The sequence below is a fragment of the Pseudophryne corroboree genome, chromosome 6 (assembly GCF_028390025.1).
Source record: "Pseudophryne corroboree isolate aPseCor3 chromosome 6, aPseCor3.hap2, whole genome shotgun sequence".
Taxonomy (NCBI): Eukaryota; Metazoa; Chordata; class Amphibia; order Anura; family Myobatrachidae; genus Pseudophryne; species Pseudophryne corroboree.
Window position 1 is genome coordinate 374915020 of NC_086449.1, and position 19752 is coordinate 374934771.

A 19752-nucleotide genomic window follows, 5' to 3' on the forward strand; every position below is an offset into this window, starting at 1 on the left:
CACACGTTACATGTTAAGGGCAATGAAGGAGGTGTTACATATTTCTGATACTACAAGTACCACAAGAAGGGTATTATGTGGGGTGTGAAAAAACTACCTGTAGTTTTTCCTGAATCAGATAAATTAAATGGTGTGTGATGATGCGTGGGTTTCCCCCGATAGAAAATTATTGGCGGTATACCCTTTCCCGCCAGAAGTTAGGGCGCGTTGGGAAACACCCTTTAGGGTGGATAAGGCGCTCACACGCTTATCAAAACAAGTGGCGGTACCGTCTCCAGATAGGGCCGCCCTCAAGGAGCCAGCTGAGAGGCTGGAAAATATCCTAAAAAGGTATATACACACATACTGGTGTTATACTGCGACCAGCGATCGCCTCAGCCTGGATGGGCAGCGCTGGGGTGGCTTGGTCGGATTCCCTGACTGAAAATATTGATACCCTTGACAGGGACAGTATTTTATTGACTATAGAGCATTTAAAGGATGCATTTCTATATATGCGAGATGCACAGAGGGATATTTGCACTCTGGCATCAAGAGTAAGTGCGATGTCCATATCTGCCAGAAGATGTTTATGGACACGACAGTGGTCAGGTGATGCAGATTCCAAACGGCACAAAGATGTATTGCCGTATAAAGGGGAGGAGTTATTTGGGGGTCGGTCCATCGGACCTGGTGGCCACGGCAACTGCTGGGAAATCCACCGTTTTTACCCTAAGTCACATCTATGCAGAAAAAGACACCGTCTTTTCAGCCTCAGTCCTTTCGTCCCCATAAGCATATCTGCCCAGGGATAGAGGAAAGGGAAGAAGACTGCAGCAGGCAGCCCATTCCCAGGAACAGAAGCCTTCCACCGCTTCTGCCAAGTTCTCAGCATGACGCTGGGGCCGTACAGGACCCCTGGATCCTACAAGTAGTATCCCAGGGGTACAGATTGGAAAGTCGAGACGTTTCCCCTCGCAGGTTCCTGAAGTCTGCTTTACCAACGTCTCCCTCCGACAGGGAGGCAGTATTGGAAACAATTCACAAGCTGTATTCCCAGCAGGTGATAATCAAAGTACCCCTCCTACAACAAGGAAAGGGGTATTATTCCACACTATATTGTGGTACTGAAACCAGAAGGCTCGGTGAGACCTATTCTAAATCTGAAATATTTGAACACTTACAAAGGTTCAAATCAAGATGGAGTCACTCAGAGCAGTGATAGCGAACCAGGAAGAAGGGGACTATATGGTGTCCCGGGACATCAGGGATGCTTACCTCCATGTCCCAATTTGCCCTTCTCACCAAGGGTATCTCAGGTTCGTGGTACAGAACTGTCACTATCAGTTTCAGACGCTGCCGTTTGGATTGTCCACGGCACTCCGGGTCTTTACCAAGGTAATGCCCGAAATGATGATTCTTCTTCGAAGAAAATGGACGACCTCCTGATAAGAGCAAGGTCCAGAGAACAGTTGGAGGTCGGAGTAGCACTATCTCAAGTAGTTCTACGACAGCACGGGTGGATTCTAAATATTCCAAAACCGCAGTTGTTTCCGACGACACGTCTACTGTTCCTAGGGACTGGACACAGTCCAGAAAAAGGTGTTTCTCCCGGAGGAGAAAGCCAGGGAGTTACCCGAGCTAGTCAGGAACCTCCTAAAACCAGGAAAAGTGTCAGTGCATCATTGCACAAGAGTCCTGGGAAAAATGGTGGCTTATTACGAAGCGATTCCATTCGGCAGATTCCACGCAAGAACTTTTCAGTGGGATCTGCTGGACAAATGGTCCGGATCGCATCTTCAGATGCATCAGCGGATAACCCTATCTCCAAGGACAAGGGTGTCTCTCCTGTGGTGGTTACAGAGTGCTCATCTTCTAGAGGGCCGCAGATTCGGCATTCAGGATTGGATGCTGGTGACCACGGAGGCCAGCCTGAGAGGCTGGGGAGCAGTCACACAGGGAAAAAATTTCCAGGGAGTGTGATTAAGTCTGGAGACTTTTCTCCACATAAATATACTGGAGCTAAGGGCAATTTATAATGCTCTAAGCTTAGCAAGACCTCTGCTTCAAGGTCAGCCGGTATTGATCCAGTGGGACAACATCACGGCAGTCGCCCATGTAAACAGACAGGGCGGCACAAGAAGCAGGAGGGCAATGGCAAAAACTGCAAGGATTCTTCGCTGGGCGGAAAATCATGTGATAGCACTGTCAGCAGTGTTCATTCCGGGAGTGGACAACTGGGAAGCAGACTTCCTCAGCAGGCACGACCTCCACCCGGGAGAGTGGGGACTTCATCGGGAAGTTTTCCACATGATTGTGAACCGTTGGGAAAGACCAAAGGTGTACATGATGGCGTCCCGCCTGAACAAAAAACTGGACAGGTATTGCGCCAGGTCAAGAGACTTTCAGGCAATAGCTGTGGACGTTCTGGTAACACCGTGGGCGTACCAGTCGGTGTATGTGTTCCCTCCTCTGCTTCTCATACCCAAGGTATTGAGAATTATAAGACGTAGAGGAGTAAGAACTATACTCGTGGCTCCGGATTGGCCAAGATGGACTTGGTACCCGGAACTTCAAGAGATACTCACAGAGGACTCATGACCTCTGCCGCTAAGAAGGGACTTGCTTCAGCACGTACCATGTCTGTTCCAAGACTTACCGCGGCTGCGTTTGACGGCATGGCGGTTGAACGCCGGATCCTAAGGGAAAAAGGCATTCCGGAAGAGGTCATTCCTACCCTGGTCAAAGCCAGGAAGGACGTGACCGCACAACATTATCACCACATGTGGCGAAAATATGTTGCGTGGTGTGAGGCCAGGAAGGCTCCACGAAGAAATTTCAACTCGGTCGATTCCTGCATTTCCTGCAAACAGGAGTGTCTAGGGGCCTCAGATTGGGGTCCATTAAGGTTCAAATTTCGGCCCTGTCGATTTTCTTCCAGAAAGAATTGGCTTCAGTTCCTGAAGTCCAGAAGTTTGTCAAGGGAGTACTGCATATACAACCCCCTTTTGTGCCTCCAGTGGCACTGTGGGATCTCAACGTAGTTCTGGGATTCCTCAAATCACATTGGTTTAAACCGCTCAAATCTGTGGATTTGAAATATCTCACATGGAAAGTGACCATGATGTTGGCCCTGGCCTCGGCCAGGCGAGTGTCAGAATTGGCGGCTTTGTCTCACAAAAGCCCATATCTGATTGTCCATTCGGACAGGGCCGAGCTGCGGACTCGTCCCCAGTTTCTCCCTAAGGTGGTGTCAGCGTTTCACCTGAACCAGCTTATTGTGGTACCTGCGGCTACTAGGGACTTGGAGGACTCCAAGTTGCTAGATGTTGTCAGGGCCCTGAAAATATCGGTTTCCAGGACGGCTGGAGTCAGGAAAACTGACTTGCTGTTATCCTGTATGCACCCAACAAACTGGGTGCTCTTGCTTCTAAGCAGACGATTGCTAGTTGGATGTGTAGTACAATTCAGCTTGCACATTCTGTGGCAGGCCTGCCACAGCCAAAATATGTAAATGCCCATTCCACAAGGAAGGTGGGCTCATCCTGGGCGGCTGCCCGAGGGGTCTCGGCATTACAACTCTGCCGAGCAGCTACGTGGTCGGGGGGAGAACACGTTTGTAAAATTCTACAAATTTGATACCCTGGCTAAAGAGGACCTGGAGTTCTCTCATTCGGTGCTGCAGAGTCATCCGCACTCTCCCGCCCGTTTGGGAGCTTTGGTATAATTCCCATGGTCCTGACGGAGTCCCCAGCATCCACTAGGACGTTAGAGAAAATAAGATTTTACTTACCGATAAATCTATTTCTCGTAGTCCGTAGTGGATGCTGGGCGCCCATCCCAAGTGCGGATTGTCTGCAATACTTGTACTTAGTTATTGGTACAAAAATCGGGTTATTATTGTTGTGAGCCATCTTTTCAGAGGCTCCGCTGTTATCATGCTGTTAACTGGGTTCAGATCACAGGTTGTACAGTGTGATTGGTGTGGCTGGTATGAGTCTTACCCGGGATTCAAAATCCTTCCTTATTGTGTACGCTCGTCCGGGCACAGTATCATAACTGAGGCTTGGAGGAGGGTCATAGGGGGAGGAGCCAGTGCACACCACCTGATCCTAAAGCTTTTACTTTTGTGCCCTGTCTCCTGCGGAGCCGCTATTCCCCTGGTCCTGACGGAGTCCCCAGCATCCACTACGGACTACGAGAAATAGATTTATCGGTAAGTAAAATCTTATTTTAGTATTCATTTTAGGTATCGGTACAACATAAAATTGGTCAGACCATTAGGAGACCTGTAAGTTCAGGTGAAATATCACTGTTGGCCTGATTGAAGTGTCAGCTTCTGACCCCATTACCCGACCACAATGCAGCCAGCAGGGATCTAGTCTTGTATAGTTTCATTTTGATCATCTATTTCTGTGCTCAGGAAGAGTGTCTGTTCAGCCTAAGTTGGGGTATCATCAAGTGCAAAATTTTCCTGATGTTGTATCAATATTTTTTTTCAGGCTATCCAGTTAGATTTCACGTAAAAAAAAAAATCACAAACACACAGGTTCAGTATGTGTAACCCCCTAAGTATATCTGGCATTAGCCTTATACTAAGACTCCAACTTTTGCAAAAATATTTGATCCTCTCATGCCTGGCATGTCAAAAATGTTGAGACTTTTATGTTAAGTGATTGTTTTACATAAATAAAGAGTAGTCAAATGTAATGTAAAATGGTTTAAAATTTCAAAAACTGTTGAGGCAAGAATAAATATCTACAACTTGAAATAGTGAACTGCTAATAAGTCACAGCACCTCCACCTTATGATGATCACTTTGTAAAATCATGCTCACTGATGCTATTCAATTGTTTTAAAATATCTTTGTTTCAGCATGTATCGTCTGTGTGGTAGACTGTTCCAGCATCTTATGGTATTGATGAAATTGGGAGGGAAATTTCAGTGTGCGTTGGCGAGACGTGACTGCCTTTTAATAAAACTGAAAGGGTCTTAATCCCCACTTTGGATTATGAACATGTGCAGACTAGATTAGCCTAATCAAAGCCCCACGTCTGACCAGATGCATTGTCGGGACAATCACAAACCTGATTAATACTTGTCAAGGGCTTAATCACTTCACGGTCTGTCCACTGAGCTTTAATACAAGGCAGTGTTGGCATTATTGCATTGTGAGCCGCCATTGCTCTACCATAGGAGACAAGTGTGTATAAACTGTTAATTAAATAAAAGACAAAATCAAAAGTCTCAGCTTTCAAAGATTTAGTCCGCATTTCCTAAATGTGTACCTTTTTATTTTCTGTGTATGTGGTGTACTTTTTTTATTAAAGTGTACATTGAGAAGTTTAATAGTCACTGAATTATATAAAAATATCACATGGTCTAGTGTTGTACACTTAAACAAAAGTAATACTATCACAGAATCAAATAAGTTTCAGTTACAACATAAAACCTTTTTTAATTGCTTTTCAAATGAGCTATTACCGTTGCTATCTTTATAGTCGCTATCTTCCCCTTTGGAATATTAAAAATAATTACTATGCATAACTCGTATAGTTTTCCTCTCCATTTCTAAAGGCCCATGCACACTGGGCGATTTTGAGCTGAAACCTGCTATGGAAAACCATTCACCCCCGCTGACATCGCTGCGCAGGGAGGGAAAATCGCTCAGTGTGTATGCACTGAGCGACTTTCAGCCCAGCGATGTCAGCGATCATCGCTGTTCATACACGCTGGGCAAAAACGCCCAGTGTGTATAGACCTTTAGGCAAGTTGTATGTATTCAACTTTCTGTTTACTAGAAGAAACTCCATGAATGCTATAAGGAGTTTTGCTGAGAATGTAGAATGAGAATGTAGTGTGTTCTCTAACGTCCCATACACACTAGGACACTAGGAAATTTTAATTTTAAAAGACTTTGACAACATCTGTGAAAGATAGATCTTTCACCCAAAGTAGTGCATACACACTGAGCTATTTTTCCAAAGAGCAAGAGAATTTCAGGAGGCGAGAGACTTTACTGCAAATCTTTCATTAGAAAGGCTATTAACGTAATGGGCTGGGTTTGAATTCCAGGGTTGGGAGCATGGGCCATTGTAAAAAGGGGGACTCTGCTGCCGTAATGTGTAAAAAGGGGGACGCTGCTGCCGTATTGTGTAAAAAGGTAGACTGTTGCTGCCGTAATGTGTAAAAAGGTAGACTGCTGCTGCCGTAATGTGTGATAAGGTGGACTGCTGCTGCTGTAATGTGTAAAAAGGGGGGACTGCTGCTGTCGTAATGTGTAAAAATGGGGGACTGCTGCCGTAATGTGTGTAAATAGGGGGACTCTGCTGCCGTAATGTGTGTAAATAGGGGGACTCTGCTGCCGTAATTTGTAAAAAGAGGACTCTGCCTGCAATTTATATATTATGTATATATTATACATAAACATTGGTGGGCAGTGGTGCCAGTAATATATACATTGCTGGCCTCTACCAGCAATGTATATATTACTGGCATACATACTGTAATCATTGGTGGCCAGTGGATACCAGGTCACTGCAGTGCTCATGTTTACTTTATCGTGCTGCTGCTCTGTAATTTTTGTGTGTCTGCTGCTCCACAGCGCGGGGAGGGAGCAGGGTGGGTCTGCCGGCTGCTGCTGCTCCGTGAGTGGCTTGGGGAGGGAGCAGGGCGGTGCCGGAGTGCAGGACAGTTCATCCTTCATCCTTCATCGCTCCGCGCCGTACGCACTGAGTGATGATGGATGAACAAGCAGCGAGGTGGGCAAAACATTGTGTGCAAAACACACGATTGCCCACCTTGCCGGCGATGATGCGGGAGCGCGCATCAGCACTCATAGCCCGCCCATCCACACCAGTAGATTTTTAGCTCAAAGCAGCTCAAAACTCCAAAAGTGAGCTGCTTTCAGCTCAGATCTTCTAGTATGTATGGACCTTAATAGTTTGACTAAAGTGGCTGAGCTGTAAAGCTGGGTATACACTAAGACCATATATCATCCGATCCAGTGTGGTCGGACCGATATATCATGCAAATTGTCTACTGTGTATGGACTATTGCGTGCCCCAGCAGATCATTCATCGTGTCTTCTGATCGGCCATGCTTCTGGATGTGGCCGCTGAATGATATATCGTACGTTATATCGTTCAGTGTGTACAGGACAACCAGTGTATCATTACATCATTATCCATTCAGCCGACAGCCACATTGTCTAGTGTGTACCCAACTAAAGTTATACCGCTCGTGCCCTGTTTATTTCTTTAAAGGTAAAAACTATAAAGCAGTGAGAATTCGAACTTCTTATTTCTCATACGTCCTAGAGGATGCTGGGGTCCACTTCATGACCATGGGGTATAGACGGTTCCGCAGGAGCCATGGGCACTCAAGACTTTTCAATGGGTGTGAACTGGCTCCTCCCTCTATGCCCCTCCTCCAGACCTCAGTTTTAGAAATGTGCCCAGGCAGACTGGATGCACTCTGAGGAGCTCTACTGAGTTTCTCTGAAAAGACTTAGGTTAGGTTTTTTCTTTTCAGGGAGAACTGCTGGAAACAGTCTCCCTGCTTCGTGGGACTGAGGGGGCAGAAGTAGGAACCAACTTCCTGAAGAGTTTCATGGGTGTGCTTCTGGCTGACAGAACACCATTAGCTCCTGAAGGGAACTGAACGCTAGCCGTGTCTAGATGCTTACTCCCACAGCACGCCGTCACCCCCTCACAGAGCCAGAAGTCAGAAGACAGGTGAGTGTATGAAGACAGATCTTCAATCAAGCAAAGTGACGGCTGAGGTACCGCGCGGCTGGCGGGAGCGCAGCGTGCCATTGCTGCCCACACATACACAGGCACTGCAGGGTGCAGGGCACTGGGGGGGCGCCCTGTGCAGCAAATAACCTCGTAAATTGGATAAAAGGGGGCATAAGATGTCAAGGCACAGCCCTACCCCCGCCAGTATAAATATGTGAAAAATCTCTGAGGAGAAACGCGCCATTGCGGGGGCGGAGCTTCCTCAGGCAGCCAGCACACTGTTCAGCGCCATTTTCTCTCATTCACTGACTGCAGAGAAGAAGCTGGTCCTCTTCCACTTATGAACAAGTATCAGGGTGAAAAAAGGGGGCGCCTGGGTGCTAATACATATTGTGCACAATATAATAGCGCTTAAAAGTTTCTGTGTACGGAGTACGCGACACAGGGATTTTGTCTCTGTGTACAAAGTACGCGGCACAGAGATGTGTAATGTGGTGGCGCTGCCGGCACACCAAGAGCCTGCATGGGTGAAAGAAATACGTGATCGTATGCATCATATCAATAGGAGATTAGATAAGTCTGAATCTCATGCTGAGTGCTGGAGAAAATCTGTGGAGGATGTGATTTTTCAGGGGTCTGTTCTTCCATCCGCAGGCGACCCCTCTGGGTCACATAAGAGACCATTTGCGAATATTGTGAATACTGATACCGACACGGACTCTGATTCTTGTGTCGACGATAGTGACTCCAGAGAAATAGATCATAAATTGGCAAAAAATATACAATATATGATTGTAGCTATAAGGGAAGTGCTGGAATTCACGGAAGCCACTCCTGTACCTCAGGAGAAGGCCTATTTCTATAAAGAAAATAAATCTAAAGTCACTTTCCCTCCTTCCCACGAGCTTAATACTCTCTTTAAAGTGATGTGGGTGAATCCCGAAAATAAATTTTGTATTCTTAAGAGAATTCAGATAGCTTATCCTTTCCCGGTGGAGGACAGGAAAAAATGGGAGTCACCCCCTGTGTTAGACAGTGGCACTGTCCAGGTTGACAAAGAAGGTAATTCTCCCTGCACCTGGCACGGCTTCACTAAAAGAGCCGGCAGACAGAAAGATGGAAACTACATTGAAATCCATTTATGTTGCCAATGGTACGCTGCTCAGGCCCACTATTGCTTGCGCGTGGGTTAGTCGAGCTATTGAAAAATGGTCAGAAAGTGTGTCATCAGAAATTGACACGATTGATAAAGATGAGATACTCCTTAAGTTAGGGAATATAAAAGACGCTGCCGCATACATGCTAGAAGCGATGAAAGATATTGGACTCTTGAGTTCACAAGCCGCTACCATGGCAGTATCGGCTCGGCGGGCGTTGTGGATTCGCCAATGGAACGCGGATGCAGATTCCAAAAGAAATATGGAGGCTCTCCCATATAAAGGTGAGGCCTTATTTGGCGATGGACTGGATGCGTTGGTCTCGGCGGCTACCGCAGGTAAGCCAACATTTTTGCCCTCTGGGCCTGCACCGGCAAAAAAGACACATCACCCGCACATGCAGTCCTTTCGGCCCAATAAATACAAAAAAGCAAGAGGTTCCCCCTTCTTTGCAGGTAGGGGAAAGGGAAAGAAGTCCACAGCGGCTTCAGGTTCCCAGGAGCAGAAGTCTACCCCTACTTCTGCCAAATCTACAGCATGACACTGGGGCTCCTTTGCGGGAGGCCGCTCGGGTGGGGGCACGTCTCAAACTGTTCAGCCAAGGTTGGATTGTGTCTGGCCTGGATCCCTGGGTGTTGCAAATAGTGTCCCTGGGATACAAGCTGGAGTTTCAAGACATTCCCCCGTGCCGATTTTTCAAATCGACCTTGCCAGCTTCTCTTCCGGATAGGGAAGCAGTAACAGCGGCAACCCAAAAATTGTCAGGATCAGGTCATAGTCCTGGTACCTTTGTCACAACAAGGGGAGGGGTTTTATTCAAGCCTTTTTGTAGTTCCAAAGCCGGACGGCTCGGTCAGACCGATCCTAAACCTAAAAAATCTGAATCTCTACTTGAAACGATTCAAGTTCAAAATGGAATCACTGAGGGCAGTGATTTCCAGTCTGGAAGAGGGGGACTACATGGTGTCTGTAGACATAAAAGATGCTTACCTGCATGTTCCCATTTATCCTCCTCACCAGGCTTATCTGAGATTTGCGGTTCAGGATTGCCATTACCAATTCCAGACGTTACCTTTCGGTCTCTCCACGGCGCCGAGGGTATTCACCAAGGTGATGGCGGAGATGATGGTTTTCCTGCGTCAAAAAGGAGTCAGTATAATTCCTTATCTAGACGATCTCCTGATAAAGGCGAGATCCAGGGAGTAGTTGTTACTAAACATCACACTCTCCCTGTCAATACTCCAACAACACGGTTGGATCATAAATTATTCAAAGTCACGGTTGGAACCGACGACAAGATTGTCTTTTCTCGGGATGATTCTGGACACAGAAGTTCAGAGAGTTTTTTTTCCGGTGGAAAAGGCTCTGGAAATCCAGAAAATGGTCAAACAAATATTGAAACCATCAAGTGTGTTGATCCATCAGTGCATTCGGTTGTTGGGGAAGATGGTGGCGGCCTACGAGGCCATACAGTTTGTCAGGTTCCATGCCAGAGTATTCCAGTGGGACCTGTTGGACAAGTGGTCGGGATCCCACCTTCACATGCACCGGAAGATAATCCTGTCGTCAAAAGCCAGGATTTCGCTCCTCTGGTGGCTACACAGTTCTTATCTACTAGAGGGACGCAGGTTCGGGATTCAGGACTGGCTCCTGGTAAACCACGGATGCAAGTATCCGAGGCTGGGAAGCTGTCACTCAGGGAGAAAGCTTCCAGGGAAAATGGTCAAGTCAGGAAGCCTGCCTTCACATAAACGTGCTGGAATTGAGAGCCATTTACAACGGCCTTCAACAAGCGGTACATCTTCTTCAAGATCATCCTGTGCAGATCCAGTCGGACAATGTAACAGCAGTCGCGTACATAAACAGGCAGGGCGGAACGAAAAGCAGAGCGGCAATGGCAGAGGTGACGAAGATCCTCCTCTGGGCAGAAAGACATGTAAAGGCTCTGTCGGCAATTTTCATTCCGGGAGTAGACAACTGGGAAGCAGACTTCCTCAGCAGACACGATCTCCATCCAGGAGAGTGGGGCCTCCACCAAGAAGTCTTCGCAGAGGTGACAAGTCTTTGGGGAGTTCCTCAAGTAGACATGATGGCATCTCGTCTCAACAAGAAGCTTCAGAAATATTGTTCCCGGTCGAGAGACCCTCAAGCAATTGCAGTGGATGCACTGGTGGCCCAGTGGGTGTTCCAGTCGGTGTATGTCTTCCCTCCACTTCCACTGATCCCAAAAGTGCTCAGGATCATAAGAAGAACAAGAGTTCAAGCAATCTTCACTGCCCCAGACTGGCCAAGGAGGGCTTTGTACCCAGATCTTCAGGAGTTGCTTATAGAAGGTCCTCGGCCTCTTCCTCTTCGCGAGGACCTGCTTCAGCAGGGGCCATGCGTGTATCAAGACTTACCGCGGCTACGTTTGACGGCATGGCTGTTGAGCGCCGGATCCTAGCCCGAAAGGGTATTCCCAAGGAAGTCATCCCCACCCTTATTCAGGCCATGAAAGGAGTAACGTCGAAACATTACCACAGTATTTGGAGAAAATGTGTCTTGGTGTGAATCCAAGAAGGCTCCTACGGAAGAGTTTGAGTTGGGACGTTTTCCGCATTTTCTGCAGGCTGGTGTGGAGGCGGGCCTCCGATTGGGATCAATCAAGGTCCAGATTTTGGCCATGTCGGTGTTCTTCCAAAAACAATGAGCCTCTCTTCCAGAGGTTCAGTCCTTCGTGAAAGGTGATCTGCACATCCAGCCTCCTTTTGTGCCTCCAGTGGCACCATGGGACCTTAATGTGGTGTTGCAGTTCCTTCAATCGGATTGGCTTGAGCTTCTACAAGAGATAGAGTTGAAGTTTCTCACTTAGAAAGTGGTGATGCTTTTGGCATTGGCATCCGCACGGCGGGTGTCTGAATTCGGGGCCTTGTCTCACAAGAGCCCTTACCTGATCTTCCGTGAAGATAGGGCAGAGTTGAGAACTCGTCAACATTTTCTTCCAAAGGTGGTTTCATCTTTCCACATAAACCAACCTATTGTGGTGCCAGTAGTTACTGGCACGTTCACGGAGTCAAAGTCTTTAGATGTGGTTAGGGCTTTGAAGATTTATGTCGCTAGAACAGCTCGAATACGGAAAACAGAGTCTTTGTTTGTCCTGTATGCTCCCAACAAGATTGGGTGTCCTGCTTCCAAGCAGACTATTACGCGTTTGATCAGAAGTACGATTCAGCACTCTCATACTACGGCTGGATTGCCGTTACCGACGTCGGTAAAGGCCCATTCCACTAGGAAGGTGGGCTCATCAACTTTGCCGAGCGGCTACTTGGTCGGGGTCAAACACATTTGCAAAATTCTACAAGTTTGGCACCTTGGCCGATGAAGACCTCAAGTTCGGTCAATCTGTGCTACAGGGTCATCTGCACTCTCCAGCCCGTACTGAAGCTTTGGTATAAACCCCATGGTCATGAAGTGGACCCCAGCATCCTCTAGGACGTATGAGAAAACATTATTTTGATACCTACCGGTAAATCCTTTTCTCCTAGTCCGTAGAGGATGTTGGGCGCCCATCCCAGTGCGTACTTTAACTGCAGTTATGTTATTAAAGTTACACAAGTTGTGTTTTCTAAGTTTCAGCATGTTGCTGTAATTGGTTCATGCCTGTTGGCGTGTGTTATGTTGAATGCCATGTTGTGCAGCATGGTTGAGGTGTGAGCTGCAGTGGCAAACGCAGGATTTGCATGGGGGGGTTTCCAGAACTGGGCGGAGCCAATCACGGGGGTGGGGACTGAGGTGACCCAGTATATGTTGGGTCCGTAAAACTAGTGTGTGTATATGTGTATGTATATATATATATGTATATATATATATATATATATATATATATATATATATGCACACACACATACATATACACATATACATAGCATATTAAACATGCATACACATATATATCATGTGTGTGTGTTTATATGTATTTATATACATGTGTATATATGTATGCACATGTGTATATATATGTACTATAATTAAAATAAAGTAAACTTTTACTGCACTTACAAGTGCCACCAGGAAGACAGCAGGCTGCAGAGGACGCTAGACAGCCATTAATAATACTCATGCAGCTAAAAAAAATAAAAATAAAAATGTTTTTTTATTTTTGGAGGGGGGTTTCTGGGTGCTCGGAAACCCCCCCCCTGGATGCGCCACTGAGCTGGTATGTATCTCACCACTGGTATTAAAGTAAATAATTTCCTCGAAATGTCAGTCTCCCTGGGCACAGTTCCTATAACTGAGGTCTGGAGGAGGGGCATAGAGGGAGGAGCCAGTTCACACCCATTGAAAAGTCTTAAGAGTGCCCATGGCTCCTGCAGAACCGTCTATACCCCATGGCCATGAAGTGGACCCCAGCATCCTCTACGGACTAGGAGAAAAGGATTTACCGGTAGGTATCAAAATCCTGTTTTCTCTGCAAAATTAAGTGTTTGCCTCAGGAAAAACTCCTATGTACTACAGACAATACATGTCTCATGTATCAGTCACTCATTTTCTTGTAAGTATGGTAATTGTTACCTGGAGCAAAAGCTGTTATTTTATCACTTCCTAGTCAATTTGTTGTTTTATATATCATGAAGACTTACTTTGCATGAAATCAGCTAAATAATTGGAAAGCGACCATTTGTTATAAATTAACCTGTGGATGATGGATGTAGATATCACTAGTAAGTTGCTGACCAGGGTGAAGGGGGTGGAATGATCAGCAGAGGCTGTATTGCAGCAAATGGCTGTGTTAGCATTTGGAACGCAGCACATTTCTGAGTTGTAGATTTTCGGAGAACCTGTTACGTCACACAATGGACTCCTCTGTTCTATGGAACAATATATATGACAATGCATCCTAATAACTGTTCAGAACTAGGACATCTCTGAGCCACCCCTTGAGTGTACGTTTGTGATGCTCACAGTAAGCAATAGGCAGCATTGTCATTACACACACTATCAATTACCTCCATTGTACTGTAGATACTTCCAGTAAACTATGAATTTTCAATCACTCATTTCTTTATTTTGTGGAATTATTACTAACCTTACTTTTTTTGTTTTGTTTTGTTACTCAGGTATAGTTCAGATCCCTGTCAGCATGTACCAGACGGTGGTGACCAGTCTGACGCAGGGTAACGGACCTGTACAAGTTGCCATGGCGCCGGTCACTGCCAGAATATCTGACTCTACAGTCACAGTGGACGGTCAGGCAGTGGAGGTGGTTACTTTGGAACAGTGACTATGTCGCCAAGGAGTTGTGATATAATTTCTTGTCTTGCTCGTGATTCCCGTGTTTTCAGGAGGAGTGATTATGGGCATCTGCCAATCTTGTCATTGCTTGGATCCCTGTGACGTTGTAGAGGTCTCCAGTATGCAAGATTAACTTTTTCTACCCCTTTACCTACCCCCCAAAAAACTTTTGGTTTTGCTCATGTACTGGTCTCAATATTTTTCTTCAAGCATTTAATTTATTTCAATAAAATACATCAAGTGCATTTGTTTGGGCATTCAGAGCAATGTGGAAGAATTCCTGGATGGCATTTTGCTTCTATATGGACAGCTTTACACCATCAAAGTTAACTGGCAACATGACAAACAACTTTGTAAGCAAAGACTTTACTGGTTTTATTGTGCCCGTTTGTTGGACTAAATGTTTATGTAAGGCTTAAAATCCATGAGACTGTTTTGCATTCACTGTTCCCTCCAACAACTAAGGCGCAACTGGTTTTGCTGCAGGTTTAGACAATACAAGCAGTGGCGTTCTTATTTAGAATATTGGTTTGTGTCAACAAGCAATCTCGTGGTCACAAGTTGCTGAATGTAAAATCACGCCATACTCTTCAACCTACTGGAATTTTGTGTACTTTTCCTAATTCTGGGGTGAAAACTTCTAAGTGTACAGTATTTGCTCACTCTAAATGTCAATTAAATTGCACGACTTTCACAGAGCATCTCAATCACACACTGTAGTAGTAGTAAATGCTGGCCCGTATGAACATTGCTTAGCGAGGAAATTGTCAGATTAATATCTTTTCAATTGTATAATACTTGTATCTGGTGAGAGTTCTATTTAAACAACGTCTCTGTTACATAATCCTTGGATATAGACTTGAACATACAGTATAGGCAAGTGTTCTCAGAACATTGTATTGGTGGATAGAAGTAAATCCTGCAATTGTTTGTGCTCTTTGGCTGTTATGTGTTGATTCTCATATAGTAGAACACGGAGCACATTTGTGTGAGGGCCTCTGTGATCCTTATTATTTTGTTATTACTGCTGCTGGTATGCTATCAATGGCTACCATGCCCATTTGTTATATTTTATTACATCAAAACGATTATTTTATTTTTTTATTGAAATTACATTAACCATCTATCGTCCATATCAACATGGTTTAAACTTTTATCCATTTAAATCTGTACTATTATGAGAGGTTGGAAATTATTTCCCTAGCTGAAAAGCTGGTTTGAGAGATAAATATTGCAGTCTGTCAGCCATAGTAATTCCCTTTAACAAAACAGTATACACTTAAAACATGATCTGTTGGTGCTATTTAAGGAGAGGGCTATAAAATATTATTCTAGCCATTTCTTTGAGAGCGATCATTTTCCTACACTGTCCTGACCCTCTGACTGAAATGGGATGTATACAATTTAATTGTTGTTATTTGTACATATACATTACTGGTGATTAATTATGTTTGCTATCTCCTGCACTGCCAAAGAGATGCTTTGTTTATAATGGAACATGACCTTTCTCTGTTGTTTTTCAGGGATTTCCAGATTCCTGGGGGTATATTTACTACAGTGCAGCTTTACAGAAGTGGAGATCTTGCCCATAGCAACCAATCAGATTCTATCTATTATCTACTAGAAGGTGCTAGATAAATAAGTTGAATCTGATTGGTTGCTATGGACAACATCTCAACTTCTAAAAACACACACACTTTAGTAAATATACCCCTAAGGATCTGTTTGCCCAATTTAGCTTTGTCTTTGGCCATGATTTTCTGCTTATGGGCCCTACACACTGGCAGATTTGCCGTCGAGATGTCCGATGGCCAATACGCCTGACAGCCGACCCGGGGGTGGATGAGGTGATGGGGGCGTGAAGTTTCTTTACTCCCCCCGTCACCCGGTTCCATAGCAATGCATGCTAATATGGACGAGATTGTCCATTTTGGCATACATGTATAAACGGCCCGGCACCAACGATGAACGAGCGCGGGGCCGCACATCCTTCATCGTTGGTGCCTGCACACTGAACGATATGAACGATATCTCGTTTATATCTTTCATTGTAATCGCTAAGTGTGTAGGGCCCTTTAGTTTCATGTATGACCAAGAGGAGATTGCAAAGTAAACATCAGCACATGGAATATGCTGCTGCTTTTTACGTAAGGTCTTTGTTACCCTTTCAATACACTTTATTTTTTGTTTTGATTTTAGATCTAAACTTTAGAACTGGTTTACAATGTTCAGTGTATGTTTTTATCTTTCTATGATGTCTTTTAAATTTTGAATCATGACTTAAGACTTACATGTTGATGTTAGTAGAGATCATTGTATGAAGGTAATAAACGCAAGTTGTTTTAATACTCCATGATTTCCCATCCATCAGCAGAGACTTGCTGCAGTGTGGCTGTGATGCAATGTGAGGTCAGATAGGGTCAACTGTCCAGCCTAGACTGTCCAGGGCTGCACAGTTTGTGATTTAAAGCTCACAATGTATTTCTGTGTGTAAAATGCTAATACTACTCAGTAATTGTGGTAACTTTAAAGGATGCTATGTGAGAGAAATCCCATCCATGCTTTGTTCCTAAAACCGACCCAGATAAGTTCTTATCATGCTTGAGCAAACTTTGTATATTATTATTATTATTGTTTGTTTGTTTGTTTGGGATGGGGTGGGGGGAACAGGGCAGAGTTTTATTTTCTATTTCTTTGTTTCCTTCCATTTGTTTGTGCCCTTGGAAATCTATCCCACTCCAGCAGATACAGCAGTGTTGAAGAGTGTTACCACCAGGGTTTTAGGAACATTCTGTACCTCTCAGTAACTCTGGTGTTTATGTACATTGTTACCTGTATAGCAAATGTTTCTTTGTTTCATAAATTGTATGTGGTTTAGAGAAACATTTATATATAGGATTATAGCTTAAAACTGCAACACAGTTGTTTTACTGAAAAAAAAATCTGCAATGAAAAAGGAGTTACCATGACATGATTTCCAGTTTCCCATTCTCTCAGTGTGCGCTACATTGAGCAAATAAACTGTTGAACATATTTGTGTGTGATTTACTATCGGAGTGAGCCTTAAATTGTGGGGACAGTGAGGATGTGTGCTTTGACCTGTTTGAAATTTAAAGGGGTATGCGCACCAAACGTGATGTCACGTTTGGTGCAAAATTTGAATTTCCTCCCTATAAAAGGAAGTCTGTGCGCACTGATAAGTGCCAGAGTATAGGCTCCCAAACCGTAGTCAAGCGTTATAGTCTCAGTACTTCCTTGTATGTTTCTTAGGCTCTGTTCCCAATACCTGTAAATCCTGTGTCCTTTATCCTGCCTCTTCCCTGTACCTGAGTTTTCCCATCCAATACTGATCCCAGTCTGACGACTACGTCATGCAGGGGTCCCTGTTAAAACCCATTGTCACATTACTCTGCACCTCTTTTCTTGGTATCAGCCACTCCTAAAGTACGGGTCAGCATCCACGATAGCCATCCATGAGATTGTGACACTGATACTGCGTTATAGACAGAAGAAGAATTGCCAGAGATGCACAAATTGAATATTTTATTGCATAGTTTGCGACCACACCAGACTGTGAGTTATATGACTTGGTCGCAAACAATGCGACCAGTTAGAAACACATAATAGCTGGCTGCCGGAAGATAATCTTACTGCAGCTGCCAATCACAGAGGGACCTCCTTGAGCACTTAACCCCTTCCCTGCTAAATATATTTTGGCACTTTTATGGGCTGATTCTATTCTAACATCAATATTTGTAAATATTTATGCAGCACCTACACAACGTAGGCATTTTGTTAATAACAGAAGACTTGGAATTTATGAAAATAGTTATTTCTCATACGTCCTAGAGGATGCTGGGGGTCACCATTCGAACCATGGGGTATAGACGGGATCCGCAGGAGACATGGGCACTTTAAGACTTTGAAAGGGTGTGTACTGGCTCCTCCCTCTATGCCCCTCCTCCAGACTCCAGTTTTAGAATTGTGCCCAGTGAGACTGGACGCACTACAGGGAGCTCTACTGAGTTTCTCTGAAAATACTTTTTTGTTAGGTTTTTTATGTTCAGGGAGGCTGCTGGCAACAGTCTCCCTGCTTCGTGGGACTTAGGGGAGAGAAGTATGACCCACTTCCAGTGAGTTCAAGGGCTCTGCTTCTGTTTACAGGACACCATTAGCTCCTGAGGGTTTGATCGCTGGGTACGCTCAGATGCTCGCTCCCACAGCCTGCCGTCACCCCCTTTCAGAGTCAGAAGACAGTTGAGTAACCGAAGAAAAGAAGACTTCAACTTCAATGACGGCATTTAATGAGGTACCGCGCAGCGGGCAGACGCTGCGCGCCAAGCTCCCACACTCACAGCACTGCGGGGGGGGGGGGGGGGCACCGCCCTGGGCAGCTAAAGAAACATGCTCATTAAGCCCACAGGCAAGAGGGGACATTAGTGCCGCGGCACTGTCCCGACCCCCGCCAGTGTAAATATTGAGAAGAGCGGGATAGAAGCGCGCCATTAAGGGGTGGAGCTTCTTCCTCACCGCTCACGGCGCCATTTCCTCTCCACAAGCTGCAGAAACCCTGGTCCTCCTCACTGACAAGTACCAGGGGTGCAAAACGGAGGGGGGAGGCATATAATTGGTGCAATATATATATATATATATATATATATATATATATATATATATATATATATATATGTGATAAAAGCGCTATAGGTCTGAAGCATTGTCTTGGCGCTTTCAGACCCGTTTTCTCAGCACAGGGTTGTGAGCTGGCAAATCCTCTCTGTGTCTCTCTGACAGACTTTACTGTGGGTCTGTCCCCTATATGCCTGGAGTGTCTGTGGGTGTTTGGTGCATGAGTGTTGACATGTCTGAGGCTGAAGGCTCTTCCCAGGAGGAGGCTGTATTAGGGTCACAGACGGCTGCGGGGGTGACCCTGTCGGCACCGCCGACACCTGATTGGGTAAATGTGTTGAACGCTTTGAATGCTAATGTGGCTCTTATTAGTAAGAGGCTAGATAAGTCTGAGTCGCAGACCCAGGCATGGAAGAAATCTGTGAAAGATGTGTTATTCCAAAGTCAGATCCCCTCAGGGTCACAAAAACGTACATTGGCCCAGTTGACAGACACTGCTACCGACACGGACACTGATTCCAGTGTCGACTATAGCGATTCCAAGTTAGACCCAAAATTGGCTAAAAGCATTCAGTACATGATTGTGGCGGTTAAAGGAAGCTGTGAGTGATATTGGTCTTTTGGGATCAAAGGCCGATGCCATGGCTGTCTCAGCTAGGCGTGCGTTGTGGATTCACCAATGGAATGCTGATGCTGATTTCAAGAAAAGTATGGAATCTCTACCATATAAAGGTAAGGCCTTATTTGGAGACGGCCTTGATGATTTGGTATCGACGGCTACCGCGGGTAAGTCATCCTTTTTACCTTATGTTCCTCCACAACAAAAGAAACCGCACCATTATCAGATGCAATCCTTTCGGCCCAATAGATTCAGAAAGGGCTGAGGTTCTTCCTTCCTTGCTACTAGAGGAAGGGGAAGAGATAAACGATCTCCAGCCCTGTCAGGCTTCCAGGAGCAGAAGTCCTCCCAGGCTTCT

General features: G+C 45.3%; 1 protein-coding gene across 6 annotated transcripts in view; it reads left to right on the forward strand.

The window, feature by feature from the left end:
* Positions 1-17179, forward strand: part of NRF1 (nuclear respiratory factor 1) — a 242709-nt gene extending 225530 nt beyond the window's left edge. For 5 of the 6 annotated variants that reach the window (XM_063926730.1, XM_063926729.1, XM_063926732.1 and 2 more), the window contains one exon: positions 13972-17179. In XM_063926730.1, coding sequence (XP_063782800.1) covers positions 13972-14135 — 164 coding nt within the window. In that variant the 3' untranslated portion in view covers positions 14136-17179. The remainder of the gene's footprint in view (positions 1-13971) is intronic. The other variant, XM_063926733.1, reaches the window with a different exon arrangement.
* The last annotated feature ends 2573 nt before the right edge of the window (positions 17180-19752 follow it).